Here is a 17931-nt window from a genome sequence, read left to right on the forward strand (position 1 = left end):
TGCTCAGCAATGAAGAGCCTACACAGCAGACCCCATTGTTTAAAACACCAGCATTTACTCTGTCCTCCGAAACAAAAGCAGAGTCTTGTGGCACCTTAAAGAGTAATGGATTGATTACAGCATGAACTTCCCACCGGCTAGATACCTCTAGGTCAGAACGTCTGAGCACTTGTTATAGGAATGAAAGCCAATCATATAATATTTTTGTTAAAATCATGATTTAAGCCACAGGAACCATGTTTGGCCCAGCAAAATTTAAACATTTTTAAATCCCATGCAGTCGTACTGGAGAGTGTTAAGTGTAGTATGAACTTTTACACTGAAATCAATAGATATACATCACACAACTTTATGCATATTTACCTAGAAGTTCCACTGAGTTCAGTGGAACTTCAACTGGAACTGGGGAGATTATGCTCTAGTTTTTAGCCAAAACTCTATGGTTTATAGCTGGTTTTAATATAGAGCAGGGTTTTACAAACTCCCCCCCCCCCCATGGCCCGGTTATTTTTACACTTCTGCTTCATGGCCCACTAAAATTCGGGGGTGGAGCCAGGAGACTTTGGGAGAGGAGCTGGGAGACAGGAATTATGTCATTTCCTGTGGTGTCACTTCTATGTCAAGGGCCAAGTGATGTCACTTCCGGGGCACTCCCCCAAACCTGCCTCTTTTTCTGAAGTAACTTTGTTTTCAGAAAAATCTCTCTGAAGCTCATGCTGAGCCAAAATGGGAGTGGAAACTGGGCAGTCTGCAACTTTTTCATATATTCCCAGGGTTCGCTCTTTCCACCTCCACACCTGCATGCACCTATCTGTTTGTGTGTTCTTCTCCAGCTTGCAAGCACTCCTAATGCCCATGTTCAATTGCCTGCACCACCTACACACCCCTTCCTCAACAGCACTGGCCACTGTATGCAGTTGGGAGTGCTGTTGCCATTGCCATCAGGAATGCCAGCACTGTGTATCACCCACACTGAGCCCTGGCAGCTGTTCTACCTCAAAATATGCTGACACATTTAATAGGCCCTTCCTTCAGCTGCTACTACTGGAACCCTGCCTCAAGCTACAACCAAGCTTGTTTGGTTTCAAGAAAATCTTTGGACAGCTATTTTTCATACTTTTCCTTGGCTGAAACACTGGGAAATTGCTGTGAAAGGTAGCAGAGAATTGTACTGCAATTAATGAATTAATTTCAAGTTATATGAAGTTCATACAAGCTTTTCTGCAGTTATCTCAAAAAGGATATTTATGAGAGGCTTGCAGCTTTTTACTGGCTGTGTTTCCCATGCCTTTAAAAGCAGCCCAGCTCCTCTCTGCACAACTCAGTGAAGTTGGGGGATGGAAGAAAGGAAAATGGGGCTTAGGCTTTGCAGCCTGTGTCAGTCTTCAAGCCTAGCTTTTCTCTGCACAACACAGAGACTTTGGGGGATGGAAGGAAAGAAAATGAAGCTCAGGCTTTGTAGCCTGTGTCAGTCTTCAAGCCTAGCTTTTCTTTGCACAAAAGAGAGATGAGAAAGGAAGGAAGCAGAGCAGAGCTCATGCTTTGCTGGGGCCGGGGCTAGCTTTGGCTTTTCTTGTGACCTGTTAGTGAGGCTTCTGTGGCCCAGTACTGGGTCACGACCCTGAAAATGGGAAATGCTGCCAAAGAGTTTTGCCCAAAAATTAGAGTGTTGGTGTGAGATGTAGGCAAAGTGACAAGGTCACTTCTGGGTGATGTCAACATGTCAACTTTCAGGCCAATTGAAGGCAGGATTTCCCTCACTGGATAACTGGCTGGCAACAGAAAGTACCCCACAAAAGTAGGAGTTGCCCCGCTCCCAGTAAGGGTCTAGCAACCCTACATGAGATTAGGGCTGAGGGTAGAGATTTGCCTGCCATGGGTGCAGGACCGGCCCTGCTACTGGGCAAACTAGGCAATTGCCTAGGGTGCCTGCCTTCTGGTCAAAATGAACTCCTCCCTCTCTTTTTTTTTAACCAGTGGAAAAGCCAGTTGGATTCAACCCTATATATGTCCATATATCCAATGGTTCACTGTGACCCAAGAAGTGACCCAAGACACAACAGGAGTTTCAAATGCAAACCAATGACCAGAGACCAAGATTCATCAAAAACAAGAGAAAGGATACAATAGACAAAGATACATCTGAATGAACATTCCTTCGACAGACTCAGACCCACTGATATATCCATTTCATAAATGTCCATTTTCAATGGAAGTGACTGTCCAGAACTCAAAAGGTGGAAGTTCTTTGTCAGTCCTAGTTACCTGAAACTGAGGGTACTACAAACTGAAGCTGGGACCATCTGATGCAAGACATGTACACCACAAATGAGCTCTACCATTAAGCCACCTAAATACTGATCAGTCTTTATTTATTACAATCATGCATCAACCAGTCTCATCCAAACTAAAGATTCCCCCAGCTGAATACAAACACTGGCCACAATGAATAAGGGCAAGTCCAATACCCATTTTTTTTTAAAAAAGATTCTAAAGTAAGCAAGAGTTGATTGTTTGGGAGGATTCTCATATGGTTACTTAGCTTTGCGTGTTCTCTGCCAAGAGTAGGGTTTCCAGTGGATAGCTGTCCCCTTTCCAGAGGGCAACACTCACCACTGTTATTGAAACAATACTGAATTTTAATAACTGTACTTTATATCAAGTTTAATAGTGACTTTATAACCTCTGATAATCAAACCAGGAATTCTTGAACTCACCAAGCTGTGCCTGTTTTATAGAGCAGAAACTATTGCACTGGATTTATATAGATTCATCATGCATTTCTCCATGTGTCTCTATTTTTAAAAAAGAAAACCCAAACCCTTCCCAATCAACTAGAAAATAGAGTCGCCTGCCCCCACCCCTGCATATGTGGCGGGATTACAGGCCTTCAAAAAAAAATCCTTCTTGTAAGAGTAAATTACAAAGCTAGAGAAAGCCTTGGGGGCCTGGAATTTGGGTGGATTCCATTTATTCCATATGTGTGAAAACTGGACATGGAACAAGATGATCCACAAGAACATCTCATGCTTTCTCATGTGTTACGCCCATAAGCCTCTCTGATTGAAATCCCTGTAAATCTTTTCCATCTATAATCAATTTCCTTGTCTGGTACCACTTGATTTCAATTTAGGACACTCTTTTTTAAAAAAGAAAAATCTTTCCATCATGTTTATATTCATCATAAAAATCAATCTGTAAATGCTGTATATCAAACAACCTTTAACACACACACACACAATTTTCAAAAGAAAAATCAGTTCCTCATGCCTAAACAAGTTGAAAAAAGGACACAACCACAAAAGTATGGGATAAACATTGACCTTTTCACTTTCAGATTGTTATAATGTGGTGGAGAAAATAGGATAAAGAATGTTCTGCAGATTCTAAACACAGAACTTGATTCATGACAAGAAAAGATTTACCTTCTCTGAAGGAAGGTGAATCTCACAAGGTATCTCTTGGAAGAAATATTTTATATACTGATTGCTTTCAAAATGGATTTAGTAATATTCTTAACAGAAGTGTGTGTGTGTGTGAGAGAGGGTGTGAGAGAGAATGTTTTAAGGTAAGCAAAGTGTGTACTCTTCCATGTATATGTGTGTATAGCTTTACATGAGCTGTCCAGAAAGCACTCTGTGGTTGGGTGGTTACTGTGGTGAGAAGAAACAATCTGAAGAATTTGTCTACCACCTATATTTTAATGCACTGAGCAGTTTTTTGTGGTGATGATGACATAACACCCTTGGCATTGATGGATTGAGTTAGCCCTTATTTCCGAGAGCGACAGGACAGTCACAAGGGCCTAGCAGAGAGGTAGGTGAAACCAGGGCTTAGGAAACCAGGTGGTTGAGGCCCAAGAAGACACTAGGCCAAGAGAAACAGCTAAGGAATGGGAGAAACAGAAGTCCACAAACTGAACAGAAAGTAGAGGAAAGCAGGCAGCAAGAATGAGCAGCAGAGAGAGATGAGGCAGTCCTTCCACCGCTCCTCAGAAAAGAACACCCAATATTCTCTAAAGTGCCACATACATTGCTATAGCTTTATACATCAATTATATAATATGATTGAAAAGATCACATTTTATACAAAAGAAAACTAAGATCATCTGGGCCTGGCCTTTCAGTCATTGGCATGAGACAAAACTTCCAGAAGGCAGCTGTGTGTTTTCTTGGGGAAACTCAGTGAGCGCAGTATAGCTCAGGGAATCCTAGCTTTCTGCCATCTTGAAGGGACATTCTGTATTTGTTGGTTAATTCAAAATCCATAATTTCTATGTGCAGAGGGGTATGTTTTGGGAAGTAGGATCCCCTCTTGGAAGAGCTTTATCCTCCATCCCGTTACTTTTCAGTCTTCACAGATCTTTCCCTGTGCTAAGCAGTCCCTTGCCTTGCCACCTGTACTCCAACTCCTATCATTTCCCTCTCTTTCATGTTACCTGGCAACTGGTTTAATTAAATCAGAGTTGCCAGGTCCAGATTGGGAAATACCTGAAGATTTATGGGGTGGAGTCTGAAAAGGACAGGATTTGAGTAGCAGGACTTCCAAAGCAGCCATTTTCTCCAGATGAACTGAGCTCTGTTGCCTGAAAATAACTGTAATCCCAGGAGATCTCCAGCCTCCTTCTCAAAGTTGGCAACCCTATTCATTATTCCTCCCTCCCTCCCTCCCTCAATCTGAAACTTTCCACATATTCCAGTTCCTTTCCTTCCTCAAATTCAAGAGGCTCCTAAACCATAGGTCTTGAAATGCCTGAAGGGATCATCCTAGGCAATAGATGCGTGATGTAGAAGGTTCCCTGATGTTGCCAAGACCAATAGTGCTGCCCCCTCAGTGAGGAAATGACTTTTTCCTAGCATGCTTGCCCTGCAGCCATCTGGCAGAACTGGTGATAACACTGTTTGAGAATGTTACTAAATCATGAATGGAGGCCAGTGATGGTCCCTGGCTCCAAGTTCCATGGCGCCTGACATCATTAGCATGGCTTTCTGAGGGGCAACATTGTTTCTTACTGCACAAGGTAAACAGCTAGGGTTGCCACATCCGTGTAGGAAAATTCCTGAAGACTTTGGGGGTGGGTCTGGGAAAGGACGGGATTTGGGGAGGGGACAGGCCTCAGCATGGTACAATGCCATAGAGTTCACCCTTCAAGCAGCCATTTTCTCCAGGGGAGCTGATCTCTGCCAGTTGGAGATCAGTTGTTAAAGCAGGAGATCTCCAGGCCCCACTTGGAGGCTGGCAGCCCTACAAAACAGCAGCGGAAGAAGCCCCTCTCATGGCCACGGATTTCCGCAGCAGAAGTGATGGTAGCATTCTTTCTCTGGGTTTTGCTAGAGGAAAGCCATTCAGAGGGCTCCATTCACAGGGACACATTACCTCAAATGGCTTCTGTTCTCTGGTTGTGTGAGAGTCCAGCCACAAAAAAAGCCACAGCACAATGAATAGCTTTCATATTTGCAATAACCACACAATGTCAACATTTTATAGAAACCTGTTAGAAAGCTTTCCCCCTTTCAACATATAGCTTTCAATGAGGGTTAAATGCACTCGATCCATCCATCACTGCCAAAGCAGAGCTGAACAGTTATGAAATCAGCTCCTTCAGGACACAGCTTATTCAAGTGTTATGGTTTGGTTTTCAATAAGAGATGATATAAAGTAAATAAGCACAGCCTTTCAGCCCCCAGCTGCCAAACCCTCTTGCTACCTTGCCTGCTTGCTCTGTCTAGGGCTGTCACACTCCGTTGCCAGAGCTCAAAAGAACAGGAGATGGATCTCCACCATTAGCAGACCTTCCTTCTCAATGCGCAGCCACAGGACACATATGCTGAACATTTTTTTCAGGAACACTTAACAGGCAGCACAGGACAAGATCTAGACTGACCATGCCTGGTCTTTGCTCTCTGCAAACTGTAGAGGGCATTTAGACAGCTTCCCAGGATGCTCAGACATATGCAGGAATTCAGTGGCAAATAGGTTCCTTAGTGGACAAATCCATGGGGTTAATTTGCTGAGAAATGTGGCTTGCCTTATTGTGGCTAAAATGCATTCCATTAATTCTCAGTTCTTCTGCTTTCATGCATATTATTAGGATGATAAATGCTGAATAATGCACTTTCAATCCACATTTGCAAGTAGATTTTTCTGTTTCACACTGTAAAATTCAGGTGCAAAGTTCATTGAATGTAAATTGAAAGTGCATTATTCAGCATTTATCATCCTAATAGTCTTCCAAGCATTAATCTCCTTTTGGTGCTTCAGTTACAGATACGGTTGCCAGCCTCCAGGTGGGGTCTGTAGATCTCCCATTTTTACAACTGATCTCCAACCAGCAGAGATCAGCTCACCTGGAGAAAATGGCTGCTTCGAAGGGTGGATTCTATGGCATTGTACTATGCTGAGGCCCCTTCCCTCCTCAAACCCTGCCCTCTCCTGCATCCACACCCAGGTATTTTCCAACCCAGACCTGGCAACCCTATGTAGTTAGAACATCAGACTATGCTGTGATCCCATAAACTAAATAACTAAGGTTGCCAAGTCTAATTTAATAAATATCTGGGGACTTTGGGGGTGGAGTCAGGAGACACTGTGGGTGGAGTCAGGAGACACTGTGGGTGGAGCCAGGAGCAAGGTTGTGACAAGCATAATTGAACTCCAAAGGGAGTTCTGGCCATCACATTTAAAGGGACCACACACCTTTTAAATGCCTTCCCTCCATTGGAAATATTGAAGGATAGGGGCACCTTCTCTTTGGGATCATAGAATTGGACCCCCTGGTCCAATTGTTTAGAAACTTGTAGGGTATTTTTGGGAGAGATACTGAATGTTGTGTGGAAAATTTGGTGTCCCTATCTAAACAAATGGCTCCCCCAGAGCCCCAAATACCCGCAGATAAATTCTCCATTATTTCCTATGGGAATTGGTCTACATAGGGAATAATGGAGTGCCCTTCAGACATTCCGCCCCCCCCCCACTTTCTGATGACCCTGAAGAAGGGGGAGGGCCTCCAAACCAGGGGATTCCCTGCCCCCACCTGGATCCCCTACAACCTTATAAATAACACTTTCAATTAACTTTCCAACTGGATTTTACTGTGTGAACTGGCTTGTTGTGAGTATAAGTTCTTGTGAGTGTAAGATGTATACGTCCCTGAGCTCCTTGAAGGAAGGAACAGATACAGATTTTTTTTTGTTACTGTCATAATAGAAATTTGCAGGAAAACTTCTGGCCATCACATTTAAAGGGACCACACACCTTTTAAATGCCTTCCCTCCATTGGAAATATTGAAGGATAGGGGCACCTTCTCTTTGGGATCATAGAATTGGACCCCCTGGTCCAATCGTTTAGAAACTTGTAGGGTATTATTGGGAGAGATACTGAATGTTGTGTGGAAAATTTGGTGTCCCTATCTAAACAAATGGCTCCCCCAGAGCCCCAAATACCCGCAGATAAATTCTCCATTATTTCCTATGGGAATTGGTCTACATAGGGAATAATGGAGTGCCCTTCAGACATTCCGCCCCCCCCCCCCGCTTTCTGATGACCCTGAAGAAGGGGGAGGGCCTCCAAACCAGGGGATTCCCTGCCCCCACCTGGATCCCCTACAACCTTATAAATAACACTTTCAATTAACTTTCCAACTGGATTTTACTGTGTGAACTGGCTTGTTGTGAGTATAAGTTGTTGTGAGTGTAAGATGTATACATCCCTGAGCTCCTTGAAGGAAGGAACAGATACAGATTTTTTTTTGTTACTGTCATAATAGAAATTTGCAGGAAAACTTGTCATAAAATAAAACTTACTTCATCTGATCCAGTCAGTGAAAGCTTATGCCAAAAGAAATTTAACATAATTCTGAGTGCCAAAAGGGTCCTATTTGTTTTTGACTGACACCTATGTCTCTGGGATTTGGCACTCAAGAAGAGAGACCATTGTCTCAATAGCTAGTCTTCTTTGGACATACAGCAACCAGCGAATGTGTGGCCCTTTGGATTTGTGACAAAGACCCTCTTCTGTTAATGAAGAGAATGTTGAGAAGCATTGTGAAAAGCCAGTTATAGAAATTTGTCTCAAAAAGGGAAGCTGATTTACAGAACTATGTGTGAATAGTCTGCTTTTAGTTTAGGATTTCACTGCCCACAGTCTTATGTGCTTGCTTTCAGTCATGTAGTGTTTGCTGACATCTGGTGGCCCTGGGTAACCAGATCTTTGGTACAGACAAAAAAAGTTGGCTTTTTTCCCTGTTTCCCCCTTAACATTTAACCATTCAGCATTTCCCTTTAAAAAAATAATTTCAACGCTTTAAATTATATGGTGTACATACTGGCATCTCTCTCGCTTGACTTCGCGAACGAAGATTTAAGAAGGGTGCAGTAGTCCACGTCTGCTGCAGGCTCGCTGGTGGCTGACAAGACCAATGCGGGACAGGCAGATCCGGCCACAGTGGCTGCATAATACAGCTATAACTGGCATACTGACAGTACTTTATGACAGTTTTGTCTCACACATACACACGAGACACAAACACCTAATTCAGTGATTCAGAAATTGTGTCTCACAGAGAACCTTTATCAGGGAAACATAGAGATTGTTACACCACAGCAAGGCCCCTGAAACATCTGGGCCTTGTTCTATAGGGAACTTTAGGGCCAAATTAGACAAGATGGCATTCTCAAGTTTATACTTAGGATGTGCTTCCATTTTGTAGAGTTAGCACCATGGGGACCGAGTGTTGCCAACTCTGGGTTGAGAAGTTCCTGGAGATTTGTGAATAGATTCCAGGGACAGTGGAGCTTGGAGAGGAGAGGGAGCTCAGTGGAATATAATGCCATAGACTTCACCCTTCAAAGCAGCCATTTTCTCCAGGGAATCATTGTTGTCAGCAGAGCTTTTTTGGTACAAAAGCCCCAGCAGGAACTTATTTGCACAAGAGGACACACCCCCTGACACCAAGCCAGCCAGAACTGTGTTTCTGTATGTTCCGGCTCAAAAAAAATCCCTGGTTGGCAGGAGAGCAGTCATGATCCTGGGAGATTTCCAGGTCCCAGCTAGAGGTTGGCAACCTTACCCAATTAGGGTTGCCAATCCCCAGGTGGGCAAACCAAAAACCGCAGTGTAACAATTGGTAGCAACTTAGAACAAAAACACTGCGTAATTATACATTGCAGACATATGTCTGCTACCCAAATGAGAAGTGATATTCATTGTGGTACTGTCTATGTCTCTCAACAAAAGGATTTTATCAGATAGTGGACTGTAGTACTGACTTACAAAACTGATGAAAAGAGAATGTATTCTTGATTTATTTATGAATTTATGAATACTGAAAACAGTTTTGGTTTGTGAAGGTCATATATTTATGATATAATACAAAAGAAATTTGTTAAGCATATGTCTGCAATGTATAATTAAGCAGTGTTTTTTTTCTAAATCCCCAGGTGGGGGCAGGGGATCCCCAGGTTTGGAGGCTCTCCCTCGCTTCAGGGTCATTAGAAAGCGGGGGGGCGGGGAGAGAATGTCTGCTGGGCACTCCATTATTCCCTATGGAGACCAATTTCCATAGGGTATAACGGAGAATTGATCCGTGGGTATCTGGGGCTTTGGGGGGGCTGTTTTTTGAAGTAGAGGCACCACATTTTCAGCATAGCATCCAATGCCTCTCCTCAAAACACCCTCCAAAGAATTGGACCAGGGGGTCCAATTGTGAGCCCTGAAAGAAAGTGCCCCTATCCTTCATTATTTCCAATGAAGGGAAGGCATTTAAAAGATGTGCAGTCTCTTTAAATGTGATGGCCAGAACTCCCTTTGGAGTTTGATTGTGCTTGTCACAACCTTGCTCCTGGCTCCACCCCAATGTCTCCTGGCTCCACCCCTCAAAGTTCCCAAATATTTCTTGAATCAGACCTGGCAACCCTATACCTAATTCTTGTTAGGAATATCATGGTGTGGGGAGAGGAGGGCCTCCAGGATTCTCTCGATGCCATTTTTCTGGCTTGCAATGGTGTCAGGGGGCCACCTAGTGAAGTTTTGGTTCAAAATGGGGCAGGGGAGAAGAGAAGAGGAGCCCCCCCCTCCCCGGTGCTGTAATACACACTAATTTGGTCTGGACTTACTGAGGCTGAAGGGAAAGAGACCTTGTGGATAGTTCAATGAAATGTCAACCCAGTTTGACACAGTGGTGAAAAAAAATCATATGCTAATATTTATTAGGAAGGGACTGAAGATAAAAGAGCCAGTATTATAATGCTGAGGATGCAGCATCATTTTGAAAACTGTGCAGTTCTGACCATCTCAAAAATGACACTGCAGAACTGGAAAAAGAACAGAAGAGAACAACCAATATGAGTAAGGGATTGGCGTATCTTCCTTATGAGGAAAGACTGACAAATCTAGGACTTTTGAGGGTAGAAAAGAGACAAGAGGGGACATGATATAAGTTTATAAAATTACTAGGGATAAGGCCAGTTGTGAAGAAAAATGCAACATGGTCTAGAAAGAGGCTCTGGGTGAGTGTCCCCCTAGCATTGCTGTCTTCCCACTCACCCAAATTCTGATCCCAGTCAAGCAGTCACTATACACATGATAATTAAGGAGATCTCACAACATATGTATGATTGTGTTACATTTGAGGCAGGCTGGGGACCCCAGACCAAACCGGTATAATTGTAAAGTGTTCATTCTAATAGAATGATGGGCTGTGTTTTATCCATATGGAATCAACGTAAAGAAACACAGACTGATTATCTGACAGGAAGCAGTACCAGCTCAACAATCGTTTGTATAGACTGATGACATTATCACAACTGACACTTTAAAGATGCCTTTTGACTAAGAAGAGAGTTAGCCATTTAACAAATAAGAGAGGTTTTGTTTGACAGCCAGTTGTCAAGTTTTCAGAGAGATCCATCTTAATGGCTGGTGCTTGCCTTAAATTTTGGATTAAAATTACATTTAGATTTCACTTCCTTTACTCTTACCCTGCTTTTGATTAGCTTTGGAAGTAGTTGATGGTCTTGTGACTTGGAATTTTTTCATTTTAATATTTTGTGTACATCGACTGGAATTTTATATGAAATGGTGGGTTTGATCTTTGACCTCTGTTTACTATAATACTGATTTCCCACTAATTTGATAGCAGAGGTCCCTACTAGTATAGGGGTCTACTGTAAACAAGCTGCTCACTTTACATAGCTATGTTTGGTTCCTAAGTGAAGAAGTATGTATGGTGTATACTTTGGATACTGTAGTCTAGTACAGGAAAAAATATAAACCACATAATAGCCGCTCTGCTTTACAGGTAACATACACATTTAGAAAAATATGCCATATGCCTGCTAGGTAGGAAAAGATACTTTCTGAATTCAGAAATCCTAAATAGATTTGCATTCTTGTAAGCTCATTGACTTCAATGGATTTAAAAAGGTAAAGGTAGTCCCCTGTGCAAGCAACAGCCATTTTCAACTCTGGGGTATCGTTGCTTTCACAACATTTTTATGGCAGACTCTTTACGAGGTGGTTTGCCATTGCCTTCTCCAGTCATCTACACTTTCCCCCCAGCAAGTTGGGTACTCATTTTACCAACCTGGAGCCGGCTACCTGAACCAGCTTCCGCTGGGATCAAATTCAGGTCGTGAGCAGAGGGCTCCGACTGCAGTACTGTAGCTTTACCACTCTGCGCCATAGGGCTCTTTGGAGTTATTCTAAATGGATTTAGAAAGATATAATTCTGTTTAGGATTGCACTGGCAACCACTTGGGATATAGTGCAAGGACATTTTCCTGGGTCTAAACCCCAATGAATAACATAGGACTTTCCCCCAGGTAATCTAGTTTAGGATTGCTCCCTAAATATGTTATTGGGGAGGGATGGTGACTCAGTGGTAGAGCATCTGCTTGGTAAACAGAAGGTCCCAGGTTCAATCCCCGACATCTCCAACTAAAAAGGGTCCAGGCAAGTAGGCGTGAAAAACCTCAGCTTGAGACCCTGGAGAGCCGCTTGCCAGTCTGAGTAGACAATACTGACTTTGATAGACTGAGGGTTTGATTCAGTATAAGGCAGCTTCATATGTTCATATTGCTGTCTATTTTATTTGATGTCAAACAAGCATAACCTCCTCTGTTGTTCTGCTGAAGTCATTGGGGCCCTTTCTTGTCCCCATTAGCAGAATTGGACAAGAATATAAGAATGTCAATTGTGTCTTATTCCAACTGGGTAGCTAGGTCAGCATGTAATTTGTAGAACTGACCAATGTCAGAAAATGTATTTTTTTAAAAAAAGGTATCCACATTTTTAGATATTATGTATTTATTTTCTTCAATTTATATTTCACCCTCCCTTCAAGTGATTAAAAAAATCAGATTAACTGTGAAATCAGAAAGCTAAAAATTAGAATGATAATCAAGAAACCAGCCTGGGATATTGCCTTGGTGGGGATGCTCTGATGGAAACTTCTAAGTCAGGGTTGTAAAACTCATTTGTTATGAGGGCCATATCTGACATAAAAGGGACTTTGTGGGGCCAGGCCATACATATCATAAAATGTAATGCCAGGTAGTGGAGATATACACTTTATAAAAGATACAGGGAAACACAAAGATATTATTTTTACTTAACATACAAGCAAGCTTAAAACTCTTGTGATGTTTTGTTTAAAACAGAAAGGTGGGGGAATAGTGGAATTTAGCAATGCAGTTTTAAAAATAAAACATTAAGAAAAAGCACAAGGATCACAGCAGAAACTAAAAACATAAACCAAAAATAGGAAAATATAAAATGACTGGGCACTGCAAGCTTTTCCTCCTGCCCCAGATCTACTCAGATTGGCAAAGGCTCTTCATTGGCTGTGGATTCTCAGGTCAGAGTACTCACTAGGCACCAGTTCTCAGGTCCATTCAGCAGAGACTTGCTGGGTCAAAGCATCAACCCTTTATTTGCAAGGTCACACAACTCTAGCAAAGAACAGCTTCTAACTGGCCATATAAATGCTGAAAAGTGAAACTGAGCTCAGTTCTATTAAAATACATTGCTGCACAGACAAAGCTGCAGGGAAAACATGGAATGGATTTTCCATTAAGGTCTCTGTGCCCACATAGATTACTCCCAGAGTAGTCTATCTGGGCACAGAGACCTTACTGGAATAGTCCATTCTGCATTTTCTTTGAAGCTTTGCAAGCCTAGAATTGCTTCCTGTTTCAGACTGTAAAGAAAAGAAAGGAGCTGGGAACTTCAGAAGCCTCAGAGCTTCAAAGGATGAGGAGGGGAGGGGGAGAAAAGAGCCCCAAGGCCTGATTAAATCCCTGGGTGGGTTGATTCTGACCCATGGGCCAGACAGTTGACACCCCTGTTCTAAGCTGTGCTCCGGGCTTTTTTTGTAGCAGGAACTCCTTTGCATATCAGGTCACACTCCCTTGATGTAGCCAATCCTCCAAGAGCTTACAGGGCTCTTAGTACAGGGCCTACTGTAAGCTCCAGGAGGATTGGCTACATCAGGGGTGTGTGGCCTCATATGCAAAGAAGTTCCTGCTAGGAAAAAAATTAAGGTATTTGCCACTGACCACAGGGCCAGGGCTACTGGTATACTCATTTTCTTTATCATAGTTAACACTCTATTTCAATTCTTTATTCTTCAACAGGCGTAATTCAGTTTAGGTCTTTGTGAATGATAATTTATTTACACATGCCTAAAAAGAAACAGGGCAGCTGTAGCTATTCATGAAAGGCCTTTTCCCTTTCTCTGTTCTCTGCTTCCTGTTGATCATTTACGTTCATTGGCCTTTGAAAGATTCAACCAATACTTGTCAAAACTGTTTCTGAGCCTGGATGTACCAGTAGCGTTCTAGCATACAGCAGGGAATACCTGCACATTATGAGGTTTACAGCTTATCAAATAATTAATGCACAACCTGTTAGAAAGCTGCACCCCAAAATGGTCATTTCTGATCTTTATCATTCTGGGAGTAGGTAACAAGTGTAAAATGAAAGGGGCTTATTTGTGCTCACTGCTATTCAGGATCAACCTTAATGGCTTGATGAATTGGTGATAAAGTTGCCAGCTCTGAGTGGGGAAATACTTGGATATTTTTGGGGAGGAGTGCAGCCTGAGGAGGATGAGGTTTGGGGAGGGGAGGGACCTCAGCAAGGTACAGTGCCATAGAGTCCACCCTCCAAAGCAGCAGTCTTCTCCAAGGAAACTGATCTCTGTTGTCTGGAGACCAATTGTAATAGCGACTGTCCTCCAGTTGGCAACCCTAAGTGGTTGTAAGTAAGCTCAGCAAAGCAGTGGGTTATTTTACAAACTGGGCACTATAGTAAAACACTACCCAGAACTGTACTGAAACTCTCTTCTGAAGCAGGACAGGTTCCCAAATACACAGCATACCATGTGAGTTTTGTTCAACTTCTTTCCATAACAACAAAAGAAACCCCCAGTTTAAGCAGAATTTCAAAGTTATCTGTATTTAAGTTGCAATTTACACAGCTGAGTAACAGATAGAAAAAGAGCTGTAGCATATTATATACTTAACAGATAAATATGATTTCTGTTTCTGGCTCTCCGGAAACAGAAAGAGCAATTAACATGCGTTGATCCAAGTTGTTGAATGATGTACTGAGGCTCCAGGATAAAACACTGAGAGAAAAAGGCTGACGAAGGTCTGAAACTGTGAGGAATTCTGGGCTGCGGTCCCTTACTCTTCCGGAGGCAAGCTGTGCTGGAGATTTGAGAACTTCACCCATAACATAAGGGAGAACAGCAGGAAGGCAATTGCCTCTGAGGAACTGTACCTTATTATCTTCATACAGCAGACAGTGTGGGGGAGTGAAAAGAACTTTTTTCAGCTGCGTTTGTATTATGAGCATTTAGAATTTAGTATCAGGAGTGGTTTATAAATTACTAATGATGACTACTGCTATGCATGTATTTTGATAAATGTAGATTTCATATACACTATATTATCTAAAAATGTTATTGTTATTCTGGTGTTTTTTCAGTTATTATTCACTTACATTGGAACCTGTTGATATCTACCATTTCTTGTTACCTGTCTGATATATCACCATCAGATTCTGATAATCTCATCTTTCACTGAAAAATCTAATTCTTTTTCAAAAGCTTTTATCCTGCCCTTCCTTGAAAGACCTCATGTCATGGCTGCAAACATCTTGCACTTCACTCTCCTGACAACCTTGTGAAGCAAGCTAAGCCCAGAGAGAAAACTGACTAGCCCAAGGCGATCCACTGGCTGAGTGGAGAATACAAACCTTGGTCTTCCAGTCTGACTGTCTGTTACACTGTACTGGCTAAGCTAGCAGTTTTATTTGCTCCCTTCTGTTCTTTCCTTTCTGTTTCCCATTGTAATTACTCTTATAAATATTCCTCAATTGTAATATGCGTCTTTATTGCCAACATAGCCATGAGTCTTTCTCACAGTAAATAAGCAGAGATGTATTAGAAGGGCACGGCTGTTATTATTATGGCTGTATGGCGTGTTTCTGGGAGTATTGCCCAGTAATAACAAGCCAACCTGGAGGACAGGAGGGAATGAGTGGAGGCTGCCAACCTCATTATACAATCAAAGAGTTTTGCCTGACAATATGGTCTCCTCCTGTGCCAGTGTAGGGAAATGGAAGCAGCACTCATGCTTTGCAGCCACAGGAGGCTTGCAGGTGGGCATTGTTAAGCATTAAAGGCCAAGGGTGTGCGGGGGGATTGGCATTTCTTCATGATGTTTCACCTCCCTTTCAGGCAAATCTGTTTTCAGATCTTAAAGAGCATTCTAATTATAAAGCCGCACTCCAAGTCTGTCCCATGTCTGTTTTCATTAAGATATGACCCCTTCTTTCATGGTGTGTCTGAAAACATTTGTGCTCAGTTGGCCAAATACTGAGCAATCCTGGACATGATTGACAAGCTGGAGGGGCAACACAAAGGCAAGAGGTCTCCTGTTGCCACACTTCTTTGTCATGTCCCACATTGAGCATTCAGACTTGTCCCAGGGGTGAGAATTGTAAGCTAAGGACATAGTTGCATCCATTTGAGTTGTGACACAGGAAGGAAAGAAAACTGCCACAGCTGGTATGGAGTACCAGAAAGAAAGTGGCTGAGGTGGCATCTCCTACCTTCAAGTCCCATGAGAAAGGCCATCATGGCAAGCAGTGCAAGTTACCGTACTTTCACCCCTGGACAGAGATATCCCCACACCCCAGGGCTTTTTTTTTGTAGCAGGAACTCCTTTGCATATTAGGCCACAAGCCCCTGATGTAGCCAATCCTCCAAGAGCTTACAGGGCTCTTAGCACAGGACCTATTGAAAGCTCCAGGAGGATTGGCTACATCAGGGGTGAGTGGCCTAAAATGCAAAGGAGTTCCTGCTACAAAAAAAGCCCTGCCATGCCCTATCTGCATCACATCCTGATGGGTAGAGTTAAGAAAGAGGGAAGGACCATGGCTCTGTGGTAGATCATCTGCTCAACATGCAGAAGTTCCTAGGTTCAATTTCTAAGATCTAGTCTAGATGAAAGAATCAGGTAACAGGTAATGTAAAAAACTCCCTCCTGAGACTCTGGAGAGCTGCTGCTAGGCTGAGTAGATAATTCTGACCTTGATGGACCAAAGGTCTGATTTTGTATAAGGAAGCTTCAAAGGGGTACCTTCTGCTTTGAACCCTGCAGTACCAGTAAGAAATCTACTTTCATCCTTGCATGTGCGTCCAGACCGGGCTGTAGTGGTCTCAGCTGGGGCACCTGCCTGCACAACTCTGTCGCTGCTGCAATTTGCAGGCAACATGCTCATGCTGTTGGGCAGATTTTGCGCAGCCATGTGGGCACGTGCTCTAGTCACAGACTGGAATCCATTCGCCACGGTAGCATTTGAAGAAGTTCCATGCGTCGTGGCCAACCCAGCGGCCACCCTTTATAGCACGCTCACCTTTATAGCAAGAGCACGCCATGGAGGAAGGTGTGCCCTTTTGCGTTAGAACGGCTACATCGTTCCTCCCATTAAAAAAAAAAAAACAAACGAACAACACAAAGGTCTTTATTGTGTATTGTATTCGTAGCGGAAATTCAGGCGCAGGCAATAGCTGCTCAAAGGAGGGAAAGCAGCTCTCTGCTGCAGAACTCTTGATGGCCTCTTCGGCACTCTTTTTTTCCGGTACTCTGCAAAACGAACCAGACAGCTTCTTCCCCGGGGGGGGGGGGGGGGCGGGTAGCGCCGTCCCTCTCCCTCCTCCAGGCCAAGAACTATCCCGGCACCTGCTTCGTGTTCCGGCCGGAGACAGCCGCAACCTGCCCTGTCCAAACAGCCCTCCCTTTTCTCAAACAACTCCAGACCAGGAAGTGAGAGGAAGGAGAGGCTTGCGCGACGCCCGCTTCCCTTCCCCCGAGCGCTCCTGGCGCGGCTGCTCAAGGACCCTCAGTCGCCCGCCAGTGCAGCTGAAGACCCCCCCGGGGGGGGGGAGGCGGAGGAGGCGGGATGATGGTGAAGCTGCAGTCAATCCCAAACTCCACTTCCAGGTGGAAGGAGGAGAGCAGCAGTGGGTTTCTTTCCAGCGGGTGGTACTACGCAAATCAGGTAAGGAGATGACCGGCCCGTCGCACATCCTGACTTGGAAGGCCCTCTTCCTTTCAGTGGTGCTGGTTTTGGGACCCAGGAAGTGGGCAGCTGGAAGGCCCACGTCGCTAGGCGGGCGTGTGCTAATTTCACCAATAAGCTATTCCTCTCTCTGCTCCTCGAATGGGCACATGATTAGCGGGCCCTGCCCTTTTGGCCCTCCATAATCCAAAACAAACATCTTCCGTTCTTACACTTTCGACCCTGGACATTTCACAGGTTAGCAACAGCCATTTGTGAAACTGCTTTACCAAATCACAAAGAATTTCACACAAGCGGAGATGCGGTTGGTGCTGGGTTGCCAAGAGGCTGTTCATTTTGGG

The 17931-nt window shown here is 43.6% G+C and overlaps 1 protein-coding gene across 1 annotated transcript in view; it reads left to right on the top strand.

Annotated features, from left to right (window-relative positions):
• Positions 1 to 17259: 17259 nt before the first annotated feature.
• Positions 17260 to 17931, top strand: part of NIPAL2 (NIPA like domain containing 2) — a 57471-nt gene continuing 56799 nt past the window's right edge. Inside the window, exon 1 of the mRNA XM_060243448.1 lies at positions 17260 to 17569. Within this exon, the coding sequence (XP_060099431.1) occupies positions 17471 to 17569 (99 nt within the window). The 5' untranslated portion in view covers positions 17260 to 17470. The remainder of the gene's footprint in view (positions 17570 to 17931) is intronic.

Source organism: Heteronotia binoei, chromosome 7 (assembly GCF_032191835.1).
Source record: "Heteronotia binoei isolate CCM8104 ecotype False Entrance Well chromosome 7, APGP_CSIRO_Hbin_v1, whole genome shotgun sequence".
Taxonomy (NCBI): Eukaryota; Metazoa; Chordata; class Lepidosauria; order Squamata; family Gekkonidae; genus Heteronotia; species Heteronotia binoei.